The sequence below is a fragment of the Triticum aestivum genome, chromosome 2A, assembly GCF_018294505.1.
Source record: "Triticum aestivum cultivar Chinese Spring chromosome 2A, IWGSC CS RefSeq v2.1, whole genome shotgun sequence".
NCBI classification, from domain to species: domain Eukaryota; kingdom Viridiplantae; phylum Streptophyta; class Magnoliopsida; order Poales; family Poaceae; genus Triticum; species Triticum aestivum.
In genome coordinates, this window is record NC_057797.1 from 709,531,476 (window position 1) to 709,555,283 (window position 23,808).

At 44.7% G+C, this 23,808-nt stretch overlaps 3 protein-coding genes across 4 annotated transcripts; 1 reads left to right on the forward strand and 2 right to left on the reverse strand.

Annotated features, from left to right (window-relative positions):
• Positions 1 to 499: 499 nt before the first annotated feature.
• On the forward strand, positions 500 to 3,454 carry LOC123186085 (zinc finger MYM-type protein 1). 2 transcript variants are annotated; one of them, XM_044597880.1, is made up of 3 exons: positions 500 to 854; positions 984 to 2,961; positions 3,037 to 3,454. In XM_044597880.1, the coding sequence occupies exons 2-3, from the start codon at positions 2,330 to 2,332 to the stop codon at positions 3,257 to 3,259; spliced, it is 855 nt and encodes a 284-aa protein (XP_044453815.1). In that variant the 5' UTR covers positions 500 to 854; positions 984 to 2,329; the 3' UTR covers positions 3,260 to 3,454. The 2 variants fall into 2 exon arrangements, with proteins under 2 accessions (XP_044453815.1, XP_044453814.1); XM_044597879.1 differs by having other exon boundaries at positions 984 to 3,454.
• A 2,462-nt stretch (positions 3,455 to 5,916) lies between these two features.
• LOC123190418 (uncharacterized) lies at positions 5,917 to 9,348 on the reverse strand. Its single transcript, XM_044603050.1, has 10 exons — positions 9,023 to 9,348; positions 8,765 to 8,925; positions 8,491 to 8,634; positions 7,468 to 7,548; positions 7,333 to 7,364; positions 7,202 to 7,243; positions 6,963 to 7,028; positions 6,804 to 6,875; positions 6,427 to 6,587; positions 5,917 to 6,234 (listed from the first exon to the last, which is right to left on the reverse strand). The coding sequence occupies exons 2-10, from the start codon at positions 8,785 to 8,787 to the stop codon at positions 6,163 to 6,165; spliced, it is 693 nt and encodes a 230-aa protein (XP_044458985.1). The 5' UTR covers positions 8,788 to 8,925; positions 9,023 to 9,348; the 3' UTR covers positions 5,917 to 6,162.
• Positions 9,349 to 21,107: 11,759 nt separating this feature from the next.
• LOC123190419 (probable prefoldin subunit 2) lies at positions 21,108 to 23,144 on the reverse strand. The gene is made up of 2 exons (XM_044603051.1): positions 22,978 to 23,144; positions 21,108 to 21,919 (listed from the first exon to the last, which is right to left on the reverse strand). Exon 2 carries the CDS (start codon positions 21,882 to 21,884, stop codon positions 21,444 to 21,446), a length of 441 nt encoding a protein of 146 aa, XP_044458986.1. The 5' UTR covers positions 21,885 to 21,919; positions 22,978 to 23,144; the 3' UTR covers positions 21,108 to 21,443.
• Between the last annotated feature and the right edge of the window lie 664 nt (positions 23,145 to 23,808).

Genomic DNA, 23,808 nt, shown 5'->3' on the forward strand with positions numbered 1-23,808 from the left:
GGAGGTCTTGGTAGGGCGTCATGGATGACGCAGGGGAGGCCGATGGAGGGACGGGTAAACCGACTACCTGTCACTAGCGTAGGGGTGCGCCGGTCCTGACGAGCTCTGCTCCCCCTCTCCTGTCTCCTCTTACAGGCCTAATGCCTCATGGCTGCAAATCGGTGTTCAGGGTGGGACAGCCACCGGCGGCTCCGATGGTGCTTGGGTTTTGCCGGTCGGCTCAAAGCCCGTAGTACCTTTGATGGTCCCCGAAGTGTCTGGATACAGGGCGACGGCCTTGGTGGCGGGAGCTGCGGGCTCATGGGGGGAGCTTGTGGCCCGGGCATTGACGGGCTCGCTGTCATGGCCGCAAGGGCGGCACGGGGGTGGGCCTTCAACGCTCTAGGGTGGTGGTATGGTCGGCAACGGCGGAGACAGCAGGGGACCAGCAAGGGCCAAGGCCCGGGCCAACATGCCAAAAAAAAATTTTAGAGCAGCGATCTTTTGTTTCAAAAGTTGTGTGTTATGCTGTTCTGGGCCGTGTGGCCCTCCCTAACCGATGAGCAACAGCAAAAGTGGCACAATGAATCCTGTACAAGGCTTGACTTTTCTCTAGTGTTATTCTATCCCAATTCTCAAAAGCTAATCCCAAACACAAAGAGGCAAAGCCACCCTCGTCTCCCAGCCACACGTGATTCCTCTTCCCACCTTTCCCTTTCCTTGGACCCTCTTTGCTCTGCTCATCCATGGAGACAAACCACTAGCCCCCAAATCTCCTAAATCTTTCTAGTTGCTCTCTCCTGTAGCTGCTGCAGCGCCGCCAGCCGGCTGGACGACTCATCTTTCTTCAAGCCGCTGCAAGCACACAAGAAGAGGTACATATTCTTGATTTGAGATCCCTCTTTCTCTGTCTCTCAGATCTGAAATTTGTTCTATAATTTTTGTTTGGCTTTCAATTCTCTAAATTGGATAGTCTTATAGTGGTCTGTTTTTAATTTTTCTAGGGTAATCGGTTGTCTCCATGGCCAAAAATAAAAGATGAGTATCCTCCCGATGAGTCGGTGACCCATCCACGCAAGTTTCAGTATCATTGGTTTAAGAGCTTCCCTTGGTTAGAATATTCGCCGGATAAAGATGCAGTCTACTGTTTTCCATGCTTTTTATTTTGTAAGAAGCCACTTGGAAAGAAAGGATCTGATGTGTTTACAGTGAAAGGATTCAAAAAATGGAAGAGAGTTAATGACGGAGAGAGATGTGCATTCTTAACTCACATGGGAAAGGACAGTAAATCTGCTCATAATTATGCTGCAAAATGTTATGATAATCTGAAGAATAAGCCATGTCATATGGAACCATTAGTGGTGAAGCAAACAGATGGGGATATCAAAAGGAATAGGCTGCGGCTTAGAGTAACCGTTGATTCACTACGGTGGTTAGCATTCCAAGCTTGCCCCTTCCGAGGACATGATGAAAGTCTTGATTCGAAGAACCAAGGTAATTTCCTTGAAATGGTGAAATTGATAGCTTCTTATGATGAGGAAATTGGTGCTGTAGTGTTGGGTAATGCTCCAGGCAATGCTAAGTACACATCACCTACAATTCAAAAAGAACTTCTAGGTATCATTGCTTCTAAGGTGCAAAGTGAAATCCGTAAAAAAATAGGAGATGCTAAGTTCTGCTTGCTTGTTGATGAGTCAAGAGATGAATCCAAAAGAGAGCAAATGGCAGTAGTTATTCGTTTTGTTGATAAACCTGGTTTCACTCGTGAGCGTTTTCTTGATATTGTTCATGTTGCTGATACATCTTCGGCTACTCTAAAAGAAGAGATATCTTCTGTTTTGGTTCAACATCAGTTAGATGTGAACAATATTCGCGGCCAAGGATACGATGATGCTAGTAACATGCGTGGAGAGTGGAATGGACTACAAGCAAAGTTCATGGAGGAGTGTCCTTATGCATATTATATCCATTGTTTTGCTCATCAGTTGCAGCTAGCTCTTGTTGCTGCATCAAAAGAAGTAGCCGATGTTCACAACTTTTTTGATCATCTTGCTCTTGTTATCAATACGGTTGTGTCTTCTAGTAAGAGACATGATGAGTTGCAAGCAAATCAAGTTGCTGAAATGGAGCATTTGATTGAGCTTGGTGAGCTTGAAACTGGAAGTGGGGCTAATCAAGTCGGAACTTTACAACGGCCTTGTGATACTAGGTGGAGTTCACACTATGCTTCTATTGCAGCCTTGTGAAATTGTACAAACCAACATTTTTGGTACTTAAAAGCATTGCAACTTCTAAAGGATCTGGTACTTCACCTTCCACACGAGCAAAGGCTTCTGGTGCTGTTAAGTTGATGATGTCTTTTGACTTCATATTTATTTTGCATGTCATGAAAGAACTTATGGGAATCACGGACATGCTATGCAAAAAGTTGCAACAAAAGTCTCAAGATATTGTGAATGCCATGGATGATGTTAAGACTACCAAAATGTTGATCCAGGAGCTAAGAGATAATGGTTGGAACAAGCTTAAAGCTGACGTGCTTTCATTCTGTGCCAAACACGGAGTTCAAACACCACATTTCAGTGAGTTATATGTGGATTTCATTAATTCTCGTGCGGAGGATGAGACTACAGTTGAGCACCATTATCGCTGTGACATTTTCATGGTTGCTGTTGATCAGCAAGCACAAGAGCTGAATTGTAGATTCAACAAACAAGCAACAGAGCTTCTCATCCTCTGTACTTCCTTGGACCCAAAAGATTCATTCCGTTCATTTAACATAGATAATATATGTTCTCTGGCTTCAAAGTTCTATCCTGCTGATTTTAAAGAACAAGAAATGAATAATCTAAGATGTCAGTTACGACATTATACGAATGTTGTACCCACAAGCCCAAAGTTTCAGAATTTGACAACTATATCAGAACTTTGTCAACGACTTGCATCTAGTGGAAAATCAGATGAATATTACTTGATTGACAGGTATCTAATGTTCTCTGTTCCTGTGTTGGTTGATTTATTCATTGCTAAAAATTCCAACTACTTCTTAATGTACAGACTCATTCGGCTTGTTCTTACTTTACCGGTTTCAACGGCAACGACAGAACGTGCATTTTCTGCCATGAAACTTGTGAAGACAAGGCTTCGGAATAAAATGGAAGATGGATTTCTAAGGGATTGCTTGCTAATTTATATTGAAAAGGAGATTGTTGTTGGAATATCAACAGATGCAATTATAGATGAGTTCGATGAACCACCACGTCGAGTGCCATTTAGTTGAAGGCCTGGAGCAAGTTAGTTTCTCTATCTTCTATTATCTAGATTTTTCTTTTGTGTGATGTACAATTGAAAATTTGCATATCCTCGTGTATCAACGGTGAATGGTGGTGATCAATGAAAAATATTATGCTATTACATCTGCTTCACTGTGTTTTTGACCAAAAATTTGTACGGAAGTGTTGCTGCCTTCAGTCGGCCCGTGTTATACATTTTTCCTGGCTCCGCCACTGATGGTCGGCGCTCTGTTGTCGTGCCGTGCCCTGGGCGGCGGTGGCCGCGGCCAAACCGATGGCGGGAGTAACGAGATTTGGGGATACATTACCCGGGAGGAGCGACGGGAAGTAGCTGGTGCGACGCGGCGGTCGGCAGTGAGATGCGGCCTTGCAGCTCCGGGGTAGCGGTGGTCAACCTCCAGACAACAAACGATGCTTTGCTCCCAGGTCATGTCCGCCCTGCGTGCTCGCGCGCGTGCAGTTATAGATGTTACGAATGAATGCTATTTGAGGATGCCTACGTCGACATGCACCGGTGGGTTGATCGTGTACCTGATATATGGGGAAAGCCGAGCAGGAGGAAGGTGATGGAGCAGACCCTCAGCTCGCCGTGGCCGACGTCTCTGTTATGGCACAACTCGAAGTAGGAACCGGGCAGGGCGTTCAGGTCGACGTGGCATCGACAAAGCGGGGGTGCGTCACGAGGAAACCAGGAAGTCTTCGTGCACTTGACCTAAGGACTAACATCCTTCAAGGCGCAATTGTTATCGTTAAACCCTTATATGAAACACTTAACATCAAATCTTGTCACATGATGCGAAATTCTAAACTCATCGTACTAACAAGAAGACAAGAATCTACGTCGGAGCTCCGTCGACTATATCCAGAGAGACGAATTTGAGCAGGATCAAAGCCCAAAAGACAAACAAGAAGAAGAAGTATCGCCATCCACCCGAGTGTCGCACCTACTAGGACTATAAACCATAATCTAAACTACTAACCGAAGCAGAGGCACCGGGATTTCCTCCCGCCATCGGCCGCCGGAGCAGCAGGCAGAGGGGAAGCGAATCCATAGGCTCGTTAGTGAAGTTTTGAGGGAAGAATTTACCCTAACTACAACGGAGCGTCTTCTTCGAGAGTATTTGGACTTGATTGTGCGGCACACTTATCATTTACGACGACTTTCCGACTGTCTAGTACAACATGTTTTATTCGGCTCCGGCAAGAGATGGGCGATGACGGTGGCGCGCCTTTGGTTCGCTTCAATGTTTGTAGTCGTCGCTAGGTAATCTACATATGTGGATGTAAATTTTATTATTTCGGGTATTCTTTGTACTGACATGATTGAAGATGAATAGATAAAAAAAATCACAAGAAAAAAACTTCTAACAGTTGTGAGTTTCTGCTATCTGCTCTGCTCGTCAATGGACTCCCATGCTTGAAGGTGTCCACGCATTTAAAAAACACATAATTACAAGTATTACTTATTTTTAAGAAGTGGTCACGCATTTGAAAAAAATGTCCATGCGTAATGTAAAAAATGTGTTTAATCATTTTTTTTAGAAAATATGTACATGTAATTTGAAATGTTTTCGCCTATTTTTAAAATGTTCATGCAATGTTAAAAACTGGTCACATATTTTTAAAAGTGTACGCAGAGTTTTAAAAACTGCTTGCACATTTTAAGAAATGTTCATGTATTTGTTAAAAGGGTGTGTCTAGGGCACATCTTGCACATCTAAGTGAGTGAATCAAGCACAAAGAGGAAAAGAAAAAAAGAAAAAAGGAATTATTCACACAAATCTCAACGTAAGATCAATGACATAGCACTTAGATGTGCAATACTTATGGCACATCTAGATGTGCTTTAGCAAAACTGTTGTTAAAAATGTGTGTGCTGTCTACAAAACACATAAGACAAAAAATATGGAAAATAAAAATAAACAAATAAAGAGTAATTAAAAGAAATAATTATTATTTTTCTTCTTATAAGGCAAAATAATTAGATGAGAAATCATTTTGTGGGAGCCGACGTTGCATCTTGCCATCGTGGCCATGACTTCGAGTAGAGATGGAGGAGCAGGGGAGGCCGCCTCGGTGGGATGCGTACGAGCAGTCGACCACCAATATATTATCCAACAAAATTTTCTCTCTTTTATACATTGCCTGAACAATTGCACTATGAGAAAAGAGCAATTGCATGCTACGTGGGAATGGTGCATGCACAAGTTTAGACGAGACCATTCCAACCATCATTACAAGTCGGTGCAGGAAAGGGCACACAAACTGGGCGTGCTTCAATCTGTCTTGACTCTTGAGTGAAACTCTGAACAAGCCAACGTTGTTAGCTCTTTGTATTGTGCATTTGATTTTTGGAGATTGTTTCACATTTGTTTGAGTACATTTTTTTTCTGTTCTTGAGTGGTGGAGGGAATCTGAAGTCATTTTTCTGCAAACTGACGCGCTCTCGATCAAGCGAGCCTCCAGGAGAAGAGAACAAGTAGTATGTCTCTCTCTACCCAGGCGAGCTGAATTTAAACAACTCCGACTGCTGCGTATGAGAGTTCGGATATGCACATGCAAGTACTACAAGCTTCTTCCATGGTGGGGCGGTGGAACGGCGGCTGAATCAACGACATGAATGCATGCAGAGGAGCCTGGGACGCAACACAGAACCTCCCATTCCAGCAGCAATAAATCCCGAGTTCATCATTACAGTACATAGCATCACCCATTACTCAGCAGCTTACATACTTTAGTGGCATATAAGTGATCGACACTAGTCCCAACACAAGCACTAGTAGTTGGTAACAGAGTTGCATCATAAACATTGTCACAAGTTCCAGGAGACTCGCAGGCCTCAAGCAGGAGGTAAAACGGGTCAGCCAAACGCTCCAGCAGAATGGGTATTTCATGGAGCGGCCGTCTCTCCACCACTCGGCTTGGCGCTCAAATTCTCCACAGCACAATACCCTGGCATGACCTGCACGCGCAAAGACAAGCACCGCGCGTGTTAATGAACATCATCCGAGACAGTAACTTCAGGCTTCAGGGCGATTCGTACAGCACCAGACGCCTTCAGGCTTCGGGATAGATTTTGCCAGTTAAATCTATATATTCGTAAAAGGAAACCTACTAAGCCCACTGTACTCTGAACTCTTTGTCTTGTTCTTACCAGAGTTGCTTCACGAGGTGCCCCATTTGACCGTTGTCGTTTCGAATCACGGTCTTGCTCAGCCGTTGCAAGTTCATCCCTTGAATTCTTTCTCCCATCTGAATCCTCCTGACGAGCAGTGATGGTGTGACAACCTGCTTCGCCCTCATGCTTACTCGTGCCTGCAACAGAATGAAGATTGTTTAAGTATTATGACAGCATAATATACCAATGTTCTCTTAACAGCGAATGTTTCAGGACCAAAGGTGAACGTTTATTTTGACTAGTCCATGATACGATCAATGTTTTTTTATTAGTGTAAGAATGGTCGCTCGCGGTAGTGTTAGTAAGAACTAACACTACAAGAGATCAACCAAGCAGAGGTTCAACTAATTTACCTGCATTTGTCGATGGCCCAGAAGTTTTAGCTTCTGTGAAGGTACCTGGGATGGGCTGGAGGAATTGAGCGCCTGTGACGAGTTTAAAAGGTAAAATATAAACCACAACTTTGACCATGAAGTTTGTAACGGGTGAACAAAACACAAGCAAGGTTTTACCTTCATTTTCAAGTGGATGGCTCGGAACAGATGATACCGTTCGAAAGCCAGATCGTACAGTTGCATCTGAAGGTCATCCCAAAATTTCATCAGTTCCCATATATATACAACAAAATCACATCTGATTTCTTCAAACAGCGGGACAATATAAGTAGATCAGGCCTCTTCTATTCTGGGAGCTTTTGAGCTACAAGGTCCTAATAGTGAACAAAAGACCATGAAGAGACGCTGGTGTTTACCAAGGAGATCCGCCAGCAATTCCTTTGCTTCGTCAACCGACTCTGCCCATTGATTGGAACACATGGTTAATAACTATCACAGATGTGCTTAATCATATGTACGATCTTTGCAAGTACAGGGGTTATCATACCAATATTTGAACTCATATGACGTCGACACTGCCTGTAAAAAGCAAGCAATGTGGATATGTTCAGAAGTGAGCAAGAACCAGTAAGAGTGGGATTGAGGAAAGGTCTAGTTCAGGCTGGTGAAGATGTACAATTACCTCTTCAAGGCCCTGATGACAGCTTTTTGTTTTTCTGATCCTGTATTTTTCTGCTTCACATAACGCCTATGACTCCTCAAACTAGCAGAGAGATCAAATACAGTAAGGAAACTGAGAATTATGACTACTGAAACCGGGAATCATGTGATACACTGGACTGGATCGAGTAGCTTAGACAAGCAACTTCACAAGTAAATGGACATCTAAGTCTTAACATACCCCTTCATTTTCTGGTTCTATTGCATTAAAAAAAACTCAACTACTTCCACTTCATCATATTTTGCAAAACACACAACCTTCTACCTTATCTCATTCTTTCTCAATCGCCCACTCAGAACCACACAAGAACAAAATAAAAACAACGATAACTGAACAAGTGATTAACAAATTGGTTTGTACTTGTCACAGTTGGTGTGGATTTAATTGATGAATCAAGAAGCGAACAATGTCCAACCCACGAATGGCACAAGCACAAGGGTTCAATTTGTTGCCAGCTATTGTATTTTACGCCGTTCTGCTTTTATATCAATGCACAGGTAGAAGCAAGAAGAGTTTCATGAGCAAACAGAACAGAGAAAAAGGAAATCACCATCACTACAAGACCATTGCTTGATTTCTTCCGAGGAAAAAGATACATATCAATAACCAAGATTATTCAGATCACTGAAATGTTAACATATTAGACTACTAGTAGCTAGTTCCATGAATGGATCAAGTTTCTGTGGATGCCAAAAGACTATGGGTATGTTTGGATGGTGGCCAAAATCCACCATACCATATCTCAGTCATGACGAATCATCGAACGAAGACGGAAGCGTAGGACGCTTGTCCCTTTGCGCCCAGCGACAGTGGCGATGTTACAATTCAAGGCTCCGCTGGGCATAATAGATCCCAAATCCACTTGAACCTTTGGAGATAAGCCCGACCGAGACTTTCCTATTATTTCTAGTAAGTACTAGTACAAAGTAGTGGTAGGTCATGGAGGAGCAGGATAAAGTTTGGATGATGCATGGGGTTACGTACCCGGAAGCAATGGGAAGTACATGGGGCGGGTTGAAGCCGGTGGTCGGCAGCGAGAGGCAGCCTCGCAGCTCTGGAACGCGATGAGCCAGCGAGCAGACAAGAGACGATGCCTTTATCTGCATTCTCTGCCAGTTCATGTTGGCCCTGCATGCGTTGGTACATATATACGCACACGTGTGTGAGATTATGACTCTGCACGAATCTATCCTAATTCTGAAATACTAGAATGCACGCTCCGCGGATTCTGAAATTGGTGGATCATCGGGAGAGATACCTGAAACGGTCGATTACGGACATGCAGATGGAGCGGAGCCTCAGTTCGGCGTGGCTGACGGCTCTTTCGTGGCTCAGTTGGAGGTAGTCCTTGGGCAGCAACTTCTCCCCTTTGCCGGCGGCGGCGTTGGCGAACCCGGCGTTGGCGTCTTGTTCATGAGCCTGCAGGGCATCGCATAGATCCAGCGGTGCGTTAGGAGAGACATTATTGGTTTACCCTTTTGATGAAGAGAAGCGTATATGGAGATGATGCGTGTACTCTTTGTAGGAGTCGTCGAAGCCTTGGCACCAGAGGTAGCTCATGAGGCGCCGGTGACGAAGGCGCGCCACGCGCGGATACTCCGGCAGGCTGAAGATCTTGCCGGCGGTCACGCCCTTCCCCTCGTCGGAGGCCATGACGGAGACATTTAATAGGTCCGCCGTGCCGGAGCTCTTGTCGACGGCCTCGCCCTCAACCTCGCCGGAGAACACGTAGGAGGCATTCATCATCGCTGGTGATTGGGATGGATAGGGCACAATTTGGGGGAGAGAGCGGGGAGAGGAATACACAGCGGCGGCGGCGGGATGGGGCCACTCTCTCTCTCTCGCCAAACCCTCGTCGCTCTCTCCCGCTGAGTTGGGCCACCGTTGGTTTGTTGGATCGATTGGGCTACCAGTAGAAGTCAAATTAGGCCTGGGAAGCCCGAAGGTGTGTGTGTCAGGTCGGCTTGGGTTCCAGATTTCGGCCTGATGGCCCAGTCTATAAAACCCCAAAAAAGCCTAAAATACCTAGGACTTATTTCTCAAAAAAAAAAAAGGACGCCGACCAGCTAGGACTTGGAAATATTTCTCAAAAAAAAAACACTAGGACATGGAAATAAATATCTCTACTCCTAGAGGAGGAGTCTGTGGCGATGATGGCAAGTATCGTTTGTTTGTTCGTCCGTCCGTCCTATTTCTCGCTCCGCTCGAACTCGACGCATGCACACGAAGCCAGCCCGTGAGAAAAAGCCCAGCCCGAGCAACCACCGCTCTCCTCATACCCGTGCACATGCTCCTGAAGTAAATTTCCTCTATGTTTCGTCACAATCGCACTATCGCCCACAACGTGACCTACCCAACACGACACATCATCCCCCCCCCCCCCGACGTCGCGGCTCCATGGCACCACGCGCATGAGCTGCCACCTCTATTGCGGACCTCCAGGTCACCGTTGATATGCCGCCCACCCTCCCACGGTGGCTCAGTTCTGACTCGATTCCCTTCCAGATCCCAAGTCCGTCTCCCTCTCGTCGCACCTCCCTCCCGGACCCCATCTGTAGAGTTCCACACACCAACCCCGGCCACCTCCTGTCACCGCCGCTCCATACGCCTCGCACCCGCCCTTGCCTCCGTTCATCGCCATCTTCCGCCAGAGAGACCGTAGAGAGGGCGAAGTCCAAGGGCGCGATGTTGAGGTAGGAGCAACGCCCTGCATCGGCCGGCCCACGTCCGGATGTCGTGTCTGGCCAACAACTACATGAATGCCTCCGTGACGCGCTACATAGCCTCGCCATACTAAATAAGAAGCATCAGCAAATAAATTTAAGGATCCTCTTCTGATGAATAGGGAGCTACATCAGACATTATATGGTCCTATCATTATTTGGGTAGACAGGACTGATCTCAAGGCTTAAGTATCTCGGAACCATGCTTTTCCAGCATAATTTTCAATATCTAAGTTAATCTACAATGATAGCAACGAAGACATCGTTCGGCTTACCTTCAGTATTGTCTTTTGGTACGATTAATGTAATCTCCCAAATGAACTGTTTTATTTTCTCTTTATGTTCTTTTGCTCTGATCCCTCACCATTGCTTTATTGACTGCAACCATTTCTATTTTGTATCGTATGATTTTATTTGTTGGAGAGATACTTGTTGCGCATTTTCGACTTCTTGTTGCTCTAGCATGTTTTGTACCGGACTTGTTTAGGTAGATATGGTACTGATAGGAGAGATGAATGTGCAGAAATTGATAGAATACATTTTCAATTAAACTGATTTATTGTATTTTATCAACACATATAGGAGTTTGTTACATAGTTTTTTTATCAAAGAATGAGGTGTTGGTATTATATGCATTGTTGACTTTCCTGAACATTTTTGGACAAAAGTAATATGGAACATGTACATGCATCATTGGTCCAAGTCCTCGAAGTAGAATTAATGACCCTTTGATTATTGATTCATGTATATATCTTTGTTCTCCTGTGAAAAAAGGACGCCGATATCCGCCACACGTGTGGCATGTAGGGGGATGTGCCGCACGCACCGTGTGGCATCGACACAGTCCCGTCCACACGAGGACGTTCGAGCGCATCCAATGACAGCCCGCACGTCCGGTGTGTGGCGCGATCGCCCACACGTCCGGGCGAGCGACCCCGCAGCCCGCACAAAACCTCTCTCGGTCGTCTCTCTCCGCCTGTGAACCACAGTAGCCACCGTGCGTCGTCTCCAACCTCTGCATCGGCAAATCTTCCCCTACCCTCGTCGTCTTCCTTCACTGGTTGCCATGGCAACCAGATCAGATCACTAGCGCCCACACTCCCCATCGACAGAAAACACGGCAACGAGTTCACAGGTCAGAAACACATTATACATCTAGTCGTTCACCTATCTCCTCCTCCCCCCCACCCCCCTCCCATCCCTAGAAATTTCACTTCTAGATTGCCCACATAGATGGTGACTGGATCCACAGTTCTAGCCGTTCATCTTTATTCTCCTCTGCCCTCCAACGAACACAAATTTGCCATGTTCTATCATTTATCTGATCTAAGATTTTAGGTTCCGGATGCTATCAGTAGATGCTCGAGAAGGATGTTTCGAATTCACTAAGAGTTAGGATTCACTAAGACCAGGGCAGAACAAAGCAATTTGGGCGGTACCACTAGTAGAAAACGAGCCTATTGTCCCGGTTCGTAAGGGCCTTTTGTCCCGGTTCCTGAACCGGGACTAAAGGGTCGTTACTAATGCCCTGACCCTTTAGTCCCGGTTCTAACCAGAACTGGGACAGATGGGCCTCCACGTGGCCTGTGCGCTGAGCCTAGGCAGGAGGGCCTTTGGTCCCGGTTGGTGGCACCAACCGGAACCAATAGGCATCCAGGCGTCAGCATTTCTGTGGCTGGGGTTTTTATTTTTTTAATGGGGCGGGGTTGGGGTTTTGGAGGATTAATTTAGGTATTTCATATATTGTGTTAGCTAGCTAATTAATAGAGAGAAGTGTCCTCTCTTATGTCCGTGCTTAGTCGACGCTACGTACTATACATACGTGTAGAGAGGACTAGATACGCTAGCTAGCTAGTAAGCAAACGAAGGAAACAGAAGATCGTCATGAACATATATGCATACAGAGAGAAGTGATATCGACCGCCTCTCCTTCTTCGAGAGATTGGTCGAACAACAAGTTCTCGTATATCTATCCGACACTACCGGCTACATATATACAATAATTATCTCTTACAAATATAATCTCCTAAATTACGGACGCATGGTCTACATAGTATTCTCCGTCTTCAGCGATCACGTGGTCAAGAAAGAATGCCGCCAATTCCTCTTGAATTGCTCGCATGCGATCTGGTGCTAGGAGTTCATCCCGCATCCGGAACATCTAATTTGAAGAAGGTGGTCAATACATATATATATGAATGAATGAAACTCAACACAAATGATGGTAATAAAATAAAATTGTGAATATTGTTATTTACGCACTTCATATTGTTCGGCAGGGTAGCCCCGCTCACAGGTCGTGTGGCGGATGGACTCGCAAACGTAGTATCCACAGAAATCATTCCCTTGGTCCTGCCACAACCACTTTACAAGAAATGGAGGTCAATCAAACAGATAAGCAAGAATGCCAAATGATATTGATGAAACTAGCGCTTGAATCAATAGCTAGGAGATGCGCGGAAATGCTACTATAGTACTTATTTTCGGGTGTCTAAATTGCAGCTCCTTCGGCAGTTCCAGAGCTTTTTTGGTAAATTTTCTCCAAACCCTGCCAGGCAAAGAAAACAATTACTTGATATCAGAAATGAACAAAGTTGCTGATATGGTGGATAATGATCGATTTAACTTACTTCTGGAGTATTTGAGCCATGTCCGCATACTCCTGGGGATCTTTTCGTTTAGAGTCCAAGACAGTTACTACTCCCTGCTCAAGCCTAATCTCTAGGAGAATATAGTGGTATTTGCGCACGCATGCATAACTCATCAATTACATTACTATAACCTGGACTAATATATAAAGGAAACCGAATATGCACAAGACAGTAACACTCACTTGAAGTTGTAAGGAAAGAGTATTATATCTTTGTTTTCATTTATTTTGAATGATCGTAGCAAGTTGGCCTCGGTATCTGCGGCATGAAATTCAACCTCAGTTGTATTTATGAGATATGTGTTAATGAACCTAATATCACCGACTTGTCTTTTCTTCAATTCGATCTTCAATCTGCATAATTAATATAGTGAGGATAATTATAAATACATGCAATGAAAGAGCTGAGCTGTATGGAGAGACTTAATGACAGAAGTAATAGTACTTACAGACAGTAGCAGGTGACCGTTGCTTTATCGAGGGCCAATTGATTGAAAAACTGATAGAACTCCTCAAATGGAATAGGCAACAGATCAATTCCAACGAGGTCATGCTCCTTTTTAACTCTCACATACAAAGTACTCCTCCCCCCAGACTCTCTGCAGATTTTCAAGTACCGACCATGCAATCTTCGCATCATCGTTGATAAAGATTTTTCATCTTTGACGAGAGGCTTCCCGTACTCGTATCTGTGTATCTACACGTTCATGAAATCATAATGTACATCGTCGGGCAGGTAATTTCCAAGATTGCTATAACCGGGCACCATCCTCGGATCGACGATGTCGCTAGGCACCTTGAGCGGGGGGCACGATTGATTCCCTTGTTCGCCGAGCTGGGCAATTTGTTTCCCAGCTGCTCGTCGTTCTTTCATCCTTTGATCACTGACTGTATTTCCCGACCACTCCGCTTCGGCTCATGTCTTTCCAATAATACGCTCATAGTTACCTACTTATACAATGACCTCTCCTCCGGTCACCCAGTGACGGGATTGTCGATTCCTCGCGTCGCGCCTACAGCAGCCGCCTGGCCTCTCTTGCTCCGGTCAATCAATTGCACAGATCCATTCGTCGCCACCGCAGCCTCGCCCCACTTCCTCCGCCGCCGCCCTTCTGCTCTGGCCAACCACCACTACTCCACCCACCAACCTCCTCTGACCACGAATTAGTAGTATGGTTCGTTCGCTCGCCGCCGGAACCAACCACCATCCCGATGCTCTGTTTTCGGTAGCCACTCTGTCGCTGGCATGATGAGTATATCAAATCAAACAAACGTCAATTAATTGCATCTTGTTCATGAGCCTGCAGGGCATCGCATAGATCCAGCGGTGCGTTAGGAAAGATATTGGTTTACCCTTTTGAAGAGAAGCGTATATGAAGATGCGTGTGCTCGTTGTAGGAGTCGTCCAAGCCTTGGCACCAGAGGTAGCCCATGAGGCGCCGCTGACGAAGGTGCGCCACGCGCGGATACTCCGGCAGGATGGAGAACTTGTAGGCGGCCACGCCATTCCCCTCGCCGGAGGCATTTTTTTGGTCCGCCGTGACGGAGCTCTTGTCGCCGGTCTCGCCCTCAGCCTCGCCGGAGAAGACGCAGGAGGCATTCATCATCGCTGGTGATTGGGATGGATAGGGCACAGTTTGGGGGAGTGAGCGGGGAGGGGGATACACAGCGGCGGCGGCGGGATTTTCTGCCTTTCACTCTTTTATGATGCGTTTGGTAGCCCACGTACGCCCCAATCAGCCGTGCGCGAAAAAAATATATAACCTGTTTAGTTTTTTTTGTTTAGTTATTTTTTTGAAGGGAAATAGCCTATATTCATTCAAAAACCACATTGAGTGGGATACAAGATTGGTCATGAGGCTGGCTAAGCCAAACATGACGACCAAAAGCTAAACTTAAAGCAAATCTAGCTAACTTATGAGCTTCTAAATTAACATGACGATCTTTAAAAGAAAAATTACATTGGAACGGTGATGATCTGGACTTTATTTCAGAGATGATCGAACCATAGGAGCCCTTGTGTTCTCTCGTTATGTCACCAATGACCTGCTTGCAATCTGAAGCCACAACCATTCGCTGAATATGAAGATCTTCCGCTAGGGCAATAGCCTCCCGGCATGCAATAGCCTCAAGTGTGGCTGGGTCCCAAATCCCCGCGATGACCAAAGTTGAGCTCCCCAAGAAAACACCATTGTTGTCCTACAAATAGCTACCGCCGTTCCCCTTCTATGTGTCCGTACAGCTGCATCAACATGGATCTTGGCATAATTTGCTGGAGGAGCCTTCGGTCTCTGCCTGACCGTGTTAGTGTTTACTGTACTTTGGCGGACATGCTTTTGAACTCTAACCTGTTTAGTTATCTAGCTACATCAGATTCTTGCATTGCACGAAACTTAGGCCCAGTTCTTTTGAGCAGTTTATGGAGAATTTTGGTCTGATAAATTTGAAGCCAAAAGAACTAGACTTGACTTCTAAAATCTGAAAAGCATTCTCTAGAATCCTAGTGCAACCAAAAGCTCTCAAAAGGCTTGATTTTCCCAGAATCTAAAGATTTTGGCAAGTCCCACCAAAGAAAACCTTTCAAAACAGAAGAGTACCCCTATCCCATCAAGAAATTACACCGGGAATGCCACTGCCCATCCACGTGCTGGACCAGAGAAAACGAGCGAGCGGACCGCTCGACCCATGTTCGTATCGGGGGAAAGGAGTCCAGACGAAGCGAGGGCTAGGGAGAGAACGGGGATGGGAATACACAGCGGCCGCGGGACGGGGGGGGCACTCTTGGGAAATTCACTTTTTTTTGCTCCATCGAGAGTGGCGTTTTGGCTCTTAGGTGTAGATACATCTATTATGAAATAAGTATAAAAAACATATTTTAAAATATTAAATTTTTTTGTGAAAAAATCCCACGTGTATATCCGGATATCCTATGTTCGCACACAAAATTTCGGTGAAAAGGGACATTTTTTGGCATTATAAAAAAGATTAAAAAAATGCCTCGTGAATAGTTGTAATCAATCATCGAAAATTTTCTTTTTTACACAAGCCATTGGAAATACATTTTAGGGACATTCCTTGAAATTGCGAACCGTTTTGAAATGCCGTAATTTTTTTATATTCCAAACTTCTTTCGAAAAGTATACCATTCTTTTCATTCCTATTTTTTTTCAAAAAACAGGAATAATTTTAGCAAATCCAAAACAGTTTCCTAAATGCGAACGTTTCTTTAAAAAATTGAACATTTTCTGGAAAAATGAATGTATTACTAAAAATGCAATATTTTTTTTGAAATTCCTGAATATTTTCTGAGGTCACGAAAAATTTTGGACCAAAACATGGAAACAATAACCTTTTTCAAATCCAGAACATAAATTTATGACACTTTTTTAAATGCGAACAAAATTCATATTTCTATTTTTTTTGGAAATGCAAACAAAATTTGAAACATGTGAACATTCTTTGATATTGTGAATAAAATGTTGAAACCGCAAACATTTTTTTAAGAATGAACATTTTTCAGAAAAATTGTGAACAAATTTTGGAAAGGAGAACATAATTTGAAATTCCTGAATATATTTTGAAACAGAAATATAATTATTTGTAAACGTATTTTGAAAATAGGAACATTTTTTGAAATTTCTGAACTTTTTGAAACACGAACATTTTTTGAACTAGAACATTTTTGGAAATTCTGAAGAAATATTTGAAACATGAACGTTTTCTGAAAATTGTGAACAAATTTTGAAAACAAGAACATTTTTTGAAATTCTGAAGAAATATTTAAAGAAAAAAAGGGAAAATACTTAAAGAAAAAAAGAGAAACATGTTCAGGAACCTTCTAGAAGGTTCCCAAAAACAGAAAAAAAACCTGACCGAAAACCTCTAGAAGGTTTGCAAAACCAGGATCGCTAAAAGGATTTAAATGGGCTGGCCCAAGCGGATCGGTCGGTCGATTTTCCTATGCGAACCCCCGACAGTTCGACGCAATGAGCGTCCGCTAGGGAATTCCCTTTCTCGCTGAGTTGGGCCACAGCTGGTTTGTTGGATCAATTGGGCTACCAGTAGACGTCAAATTAGGCCTGGGCATTGCCTAACGGCTCGATCCCGAGAACCCGAAGGTCTAGTCTAAAACCCGAGAAAGCCTAAAATACTTTTTTCATTTTTATTTACTTTGCATATTAGTTTTAGTCAAAGTCAAACTTTATAAACTTTGCCAAAGTCTATAGAGAAAAATATTAACATATACAATAACAAACTTTGGTCGGCGTTGGAGCTCTGCTGATGGGGCGGCGGCGGCAGGTGGAGCTCCAGGTAGGCAATGGCGTCCGCCCAGCGGCCTCGCTCCGCGAGCCTGCACAATTGGCGCAGGCTCATGTGCACGGTGGTCTTCCGCGTCACCCTGCACGCACAAGTTAGGTTGACGTTAGGAACCAAGGAAGGAAGGATTTAGCTGCCTATTGAGAGGTCGGTCGTTTGATTACTCAGCGTAGGGTCGTGGAAGCTGATAAGTCTCAATCATATCTATATTTTTTTATTGTTTTATGCCAATATTCTATAACTTTTATATACTTTTGGCAACTTTTATACTATTTTTGGGACTAACATATTGATCTAGTGCCCAGTGTCAGTTCCTGTTTGTTGCATGTTTTTTTGTTTCGCAGAAAATCCATATCAAATGGAGTTCAAACGGGATAAAAAGTTATGGGGATTTTTTTGGAATATATGTGATTTTTGGGGAAAAAGAATCAACGCGAGATGATGCCCGAGGAGTCCACAAGGCAGGGGGCGCGCCCCGGGGGTAGGGCGCACCCAGGGCACTTGTGGTCACCCTGTAAGGCGGCTGGTGCCCTTCTTTCGTGTCAAGAAAGCTAATATCCGGATAAAAATCGTGTTAAAATTTCAGCCCAATCGGAGTTACGGATCTCCGGAAACTTAAGAAACGGTGAAAGGGCAGAATCTGGAGTGTAGAACAGAAGGAAATAGAGAGATCCAATCTCGGAGTGGCTCCCGCCCCTCCGCCGCTATGGAGGCCATGGACTAGAGGGGAAACCCTCCTCCCATCTAGGGGGGAGGCCAAGGAAGAATAAGGAGGGGGGCTCTCTCCCCCTCTCTCCCGGTGGCACCGGAACACCGCCGGGGCCATCATCGTGATGGCGATCTACACCAACAACTTCGCCGCCGTCATCACCAACTCTCTCCCCCTCTATGCAGCGGTGTAACACATCTTCTCCCCGCTGTAATCTCTACTTAAACATGATGATCAACGCTATATATTTTTTTCCAATGATGTATGACTATCGTATGATGTTTGAGTAGATCCGTTTTGTCCTATGGGTTGATTGATGATCGTGATTGGTTTGAGTTGCATATTTTATTATTGGTGTTGTCCTATGGTGCTCTTCGTGTCGCGCAAGCGTGAGGGATCCCCGCTGTAAGGTTTGCAATATGTTCATAATTTGCTTACGGTGGGTGGCGTGAGTGACAGAGCACAGACCCGAGTAAGTATGTTGTTTGCGTATGGGAATAAAGAGGACTTGATACTTTAATGCTATGATTGGGTTTTACCTTAATGATTTTTAGTAGTTACGGATGTTTGCTACAGTTCCAATCATAAGTGCATATGATCCCAGAAGAGAAAATATATTAGCTTATGCCTCTCCATCATATAAAATTGAATAACGATTACCGGTCTAGTTATCGATTGCCTAGGGACAAATAACTTTCTTGTGACAAAAAGCTCTCTACTAAAACTATCTTGATTGTTTCTTTATCTAAACAGCCCCTAGATTTTATTTACGTGCTCTTTATTATCTTGCAAACATATCCTACAACACCTACAAAGTACTTCTAGTTTCATACTTGTTCTAGGTAAAGCAAACGTTAAGCGTGCGTACAGTTGTGTCGATGGTCGATAGAACTTGAGGGATTATTTGTTTTACCTTTAGATCCTCGTTGGGTTCGACACTCTTATCTATCGAGAAAGGCTACAATTGATCCCCTACACTTGTGGGTTATCAGAAGTCTTGATCCAAGAGGAAGGCGAGGAGTCGCCGGTGCCGGAACCGCGCCACGCAGGGATGCTCTGCCGAGCAGGAGGGCTTCTCGGCAGCGGAGGAATCCATGAGGACGACGCTGGCAGCGCTGGCGATCTGGGGGTTGGGCTTGGGATGGGGACGATAGGGAAGAAATGATATGTATATATGGACAGCGACCGGATGGGGAAGTTGGACTAGTATAGACCCATTTTACTTCGTGCCAGGGATGTGAATTATCGAATTGGGTCAGTTCGGTTTGGATATTCGGGATTTCACAGCCCGCACACAGGCAGGAGGAGTGAGACGGAAAACACTATAGGACACTCAATGCGTCATAAATGTCGAGGCTTCGCACACGGATATGCAAGCGAGCGACAGAGTGGGCTGGCCCATTAGCTAGCATTTGTATTTTCTGTACAGTTTTTTTCTACCGGTTTTGGGAACCTCTAGAAGGTTCCTGAACTGGTGTTTTGTCTAGTTTGTTTTTCTATTGGGTTTTTCTGGTTTTCTCAGGTTTTCATGTATCGTTTCTTCTTCTTCTTTATTTTTCACTTTTCCAATTTCCTTTCAAATATTTCAGTTTTTTGATTTTTTTGCTGTTTAGAAAAACTTCCAAATTCGAAAATTTTGTTCATATTTAAAAAAATTCCGAATAATATTTTGTTCATGTTTTTAAGATTTGTTCAGACTTTTGAAATTTGTTCACAATTTTCAATTAGTGTTTGAAAAGTGAAACACGTTTTAAAAAATGGGTCATGTTTTTCAAATTTTATTCACTTTTTAATAGATTATTCGCCAATTTATTTTTTTTAATTTTTTTAAAATTGTCTGGAATTTCAAAAAAAAATTCATTTTTTTCAAAAATTGAAAAATGTTCGCTTTGTAAGAAAATGTTCCATGGTGGCGATAAAGAGGTCCGTGTTACACTTCTAATATAAATTATGATTTGGGGCGACGGAGAGGTCGGAGTTCCATGGTGGCACCTCCAAGGAGGAGAATGATATCCGAAGACGCCGCCGCGGATTCGTGGTGTGCTGGTGAGCCACGGATCGAGGACGGCGTCGTGGAGGCGTCGCTCTGGGTTGCCCCGACGTGGGCAGACCTGACGCCGGGTTGCGGGCAGCGGCTCGACAACGTGAGGTGTCGTCCTGGCTGTTATGGTTGCACGGTGAGCTTTCGTTTTTTTAGTTTGTGAGCTTCAGCTGATGGGATTGGCTCGGCTTGTACGCAGGGATTTGGATGCGGACGCGTCGGGTGTTCGTTGGCTTGTTCCGGATGAAAACCTAGTGCTGACCTCGGTGGCGGCGACTCTTTTTGTTTATCGGCGGTCTCTTTGGTTTATGTTTGTTAAAAAACCAGAGTATCTTCTACACGTTGCTTCTTTGGTGCTGATCCGTTGGTTTGTTGCTGGCTTCATGTTTCTCTACATTGTTTCCATTGTTAGGGCATGTATAATGCATAGCCCCAGGGTGATGCCTCGCATGCCATGTAGGATCGGATATAGGTAAAGCAGGTTCGGATAGGGAAGCGGGATCCTTTGCAGGAGGCGGGTGCTTGGAGAGAAAAGTCTTGCCCGGTGTCAAAAGTTGAAAAGATTGAAGTGAAAAGTAGAGATACATGTATACTAGAGTCTTTATTTTCTATTTCTTAACAAGGTCCACTAGTGATAGCTTACATTAGGGAGAAAAAATAAATATACATGCCTCAAACTACTTTTTATTATGGAACATCTGTATCCATATGCCACCATTGTACATGCCCTTAGCCCCCTCCACTGATCGATCATCCTCACCATGAGAGGAATCAGAGTCAGTCAAACTTCTTGTGTTTTGTTCAACGATTTGTCAAGGATTTTCTTGGACATGTCATCAAACCCTTTCCCGTCGTAGAACTGCAGATCCCACAAAGTAGTTTTGCATAATAGCAAACTATTCCTAGCCAAAAGCATATTGGCAACTAGCAAGGTACAACCATTTTTCCTTACACAAAGGAAAGCCACATTGCATAATCTATGAATAAATCTTTTGCAAAAAAGATAAAGAAAAAGTACACTAGGAACCGCACATAACCTAGTACAACAAGGTTTCACACACAAGGTATTGCAAGCCATAATTCAGCGAGCCAATATGGCTTAGATGGAAAGCCTGATCGGGTCCTATCCAGAGTCAAGAAGAAACATGTATCCATCTGGTATTTTTGCCAACACGCCTTAACATTTCAATGCGGTAAAATTTCTTTGAAACTCATCTTGAATCAAAACATGTCATCAACAGACAGAAATATTCTGAAGCGCAACAACAAGAAGGGAGACAAAAGGCACGCGAGTCATGACACAACCAGTGCAAAATCTGCAGTTTACGAACAGAGTCCCGGTCTACCATAATCTCTAGTTTTACACGCGAGGATTCAACAGTACTGCATGATAAACTGCATCCAGAAACACACAATCACTGTCAGGCGGGCATCCGGTAACAAGCAATCTGGCGTCGATAAGGAACCATGCAAGTCTCCTTGCCCTGTCATTCTGCTCTACTGGCCCGCAGGGCCAACAAGAACACCCTGGGCAGAGGCTTCCTTCATGCTGCCTTCTTCATTGGCGCTGTTGTCGCCCTTCCTGATCCTGATCTTGTACTTGAGCTCAAACTCGGTGATCTCTTGCTTCTTCCTCTCCAGAGCCTCCTTCATGCGGGCGACGACCTCTTCAAGGCCCTCCTTGTTGCGGTGCACGGCGGGCAAGACTTCCCTGATGGTCCTCTCAACCAAGACCCCGCCAATCATCCTGTAGCAACGCCTTGTGGGGTCCAGGGGCTCTATTGCGCCAATCACAAGGGCGTGCTCACTGACTTCCATTTCCAGCTCCGTGATCTTGGTGTAGAGTTGGTTCATTTCAGTGCGCATGTTGGCATAAGTATTTGCGACTACTTGCTCATTTATGGGTTCTCTGCCATCGCCACCTGCTCTGCTTGCCATTTTCCTTGTGATGCGCTAACAGCAAAGAAAGAAACCTGCAGAGAGAAAATGAACATTCTTTTTAGAATCAAAACTAGGTGAAAGTGCATTGCAGCGTCAAACTAACCGAGTGAGAGTGCCTCAAGAGATAATTTTTCAGGAGCCAAAGAAAATAAATAATAGTCCCAAGTCCTAACACACAGTTGGCAATAATCACCATGACTTAACACTCAGAAGACAAATATACTGCTGTAGTAAGAAAATTACCAAGGGCATCACAGGCAAACATATTGCTGAAGCATACCAACTCCGAGCAATCTTGAAAAGTGTACTGAAGCAAACAACCAATGCAGTGTTTCCAGAAATACCACGAGAGAAAGCTGATGTTTGCACAGGAAATATATAAAGAATCCATCCAGTCATAAACTTTCTACACATTCCATACACAATGCTGCCCTGAATAAGTTTGATAGTTTGCTATCAATCTGATTCAACTAAAAGGCAAAACCTAGCTATTTTGGGCTATTTCATCCATTGGAACTATAATTACTTCTGCTGTTCTGCGGTTCTGTTTGGCACAATAAATTATGAGAAAACCTGTTACTGCAGCATAGCAACCCTACCCAGCAACCAGACACCTTGAGCTTCGAAACCCGATCCAGATTTGCGCCCCAATTCGTCTATTTGGGAACATCGGAACGAAATCCTTCTCCCCAAGCGCTAGGATCATATGCCTGACAACAGGGGAGAAGACCTAGCGGCCCGCCCGTCGCGCAACAGCAGCTCTTCCTGCTCGCTGCGGATGCACGCGCGCATCTGAGAGGACTAAGGGGAGAGAGGCCTAAGAGAGGGGAGACGCCGATCCAGGCCCGGCCGCCACCTCTCGCCGTTCCGGGCCAGGGCACGGACCCCTCCTCGTCTCCCCGGAACCGAGCTGCTTGCCGTCAGAGGGGAAGGAAGCAGCGGGCGCGGTACCTTCCGGCCGCGGTCAGAGAGAGGGGGGATATGGACGAGAGAGTACGGGCAACAGCAAGGCGCTCGCCGTCCACGAGCAGCCGTCCGGCCCCGATTCGAGAGAAAGAAAGGAAAGAGGACGAAGAGAGAGAGGAATCACCTTCGCGCGCGCCGCCGCCGATGGGAGATCTCTCAGCCGCCGCCGCCGCCTCCTTTCTGTTCGTGAGTGAGAGAACCCTATTGTTTTCCTCGGCTCAGTGTGTTCTTGTTTTCCTATGTGTTTGGTAACCTTTTTTCTTAGGGGTTCCTATTTTTTTGGTACCTGATCACCGGCCTTTTTCTATTTCGACAATCTATCCAGTGCAGGAATAGAGCTAGGTGTCAGATCTATCAGTTCTTCACGGATTATAATTTAGTTGGTGTGTCAGTAAAGAAAAGCAGATGGCTGATTTTTGATGTGGTGACTTGAACATCTTCTTTTGTTTTGTTCCATAATATTGATTTAGTTTCATCAATCCTTTGGATTGAGGCAATTCTCAACCGATTTTCCTTCAACAGTTATCAAATCTTGTTTTTATTGGTGAGTATCAGTTGTGGTCTTCAGGAGAAGTGCAGCCTTCCACGCAGCGGCAGCTGCATGCAGGGCATCGACGGACCGCGTGGCGTCGCGATTCGAAGCCCCGCCCGCGCTAGTTAGAGTATAGCTAACCTGCTCGAGAGCGAGTTCTCCGTATACTCCCTCCTTTCCGGTTTATAGGGCCCAATTCAAAAATCTCACCAACCAAGGTAGATGGTAAGTGGTGGAATATTTTTTGTAGTTTGCAAAAGCACGCAATTAATGTTCTTGTTTTCCTTAAAATATTATGTTTACCAATGCATTAATTGCAATGCATGCATGCATAAAGTACATGCATTGGTCAATTTTCTCTTAATAATTGCATGCAATGATTTAATGCACTTTGGAATCTGAACATGTGATGGGGAACAACCA

Excerpts from the sequence above, each read along its gene's own strand:
- LOC123186085 (XM_044597879.1), top strand. The coding sequence starts at position 1,251 with ATGGGAAAGGACAGTAAATCTGCTCATAATTATGCTGCAAAATGTTAT.
- LOC123190419 (XM_044603051.1), bottom strand. The coding sequence starts at position 21,884 with ATGGCAAGCAGAGCAGGTGGCGATGGCAGAGAACCCATAAATGAGCAA.
- LOC123190418 (XM_044603050.1), bottom strand. The coding sequence starts at position 8,787 with ATGTCCGTAATCGACCGTTTCAG. Across the intron at positions 7,549-8,490 it reads GTACTTCCCATTGCTTCCGG|TTTGAGGAGTCATAGGCGTT; the intron begins GTACGTAACCCC and ends TCTCTCTGCTAG. Across the intron at positions 6,235-6,426 it reads CACCTCGTGAAGCAACTCTG|GTCATGCCAGGGTATTGTGC; the intron begins GTAAGAACAAGA and ends TTGCGCGTGCAG.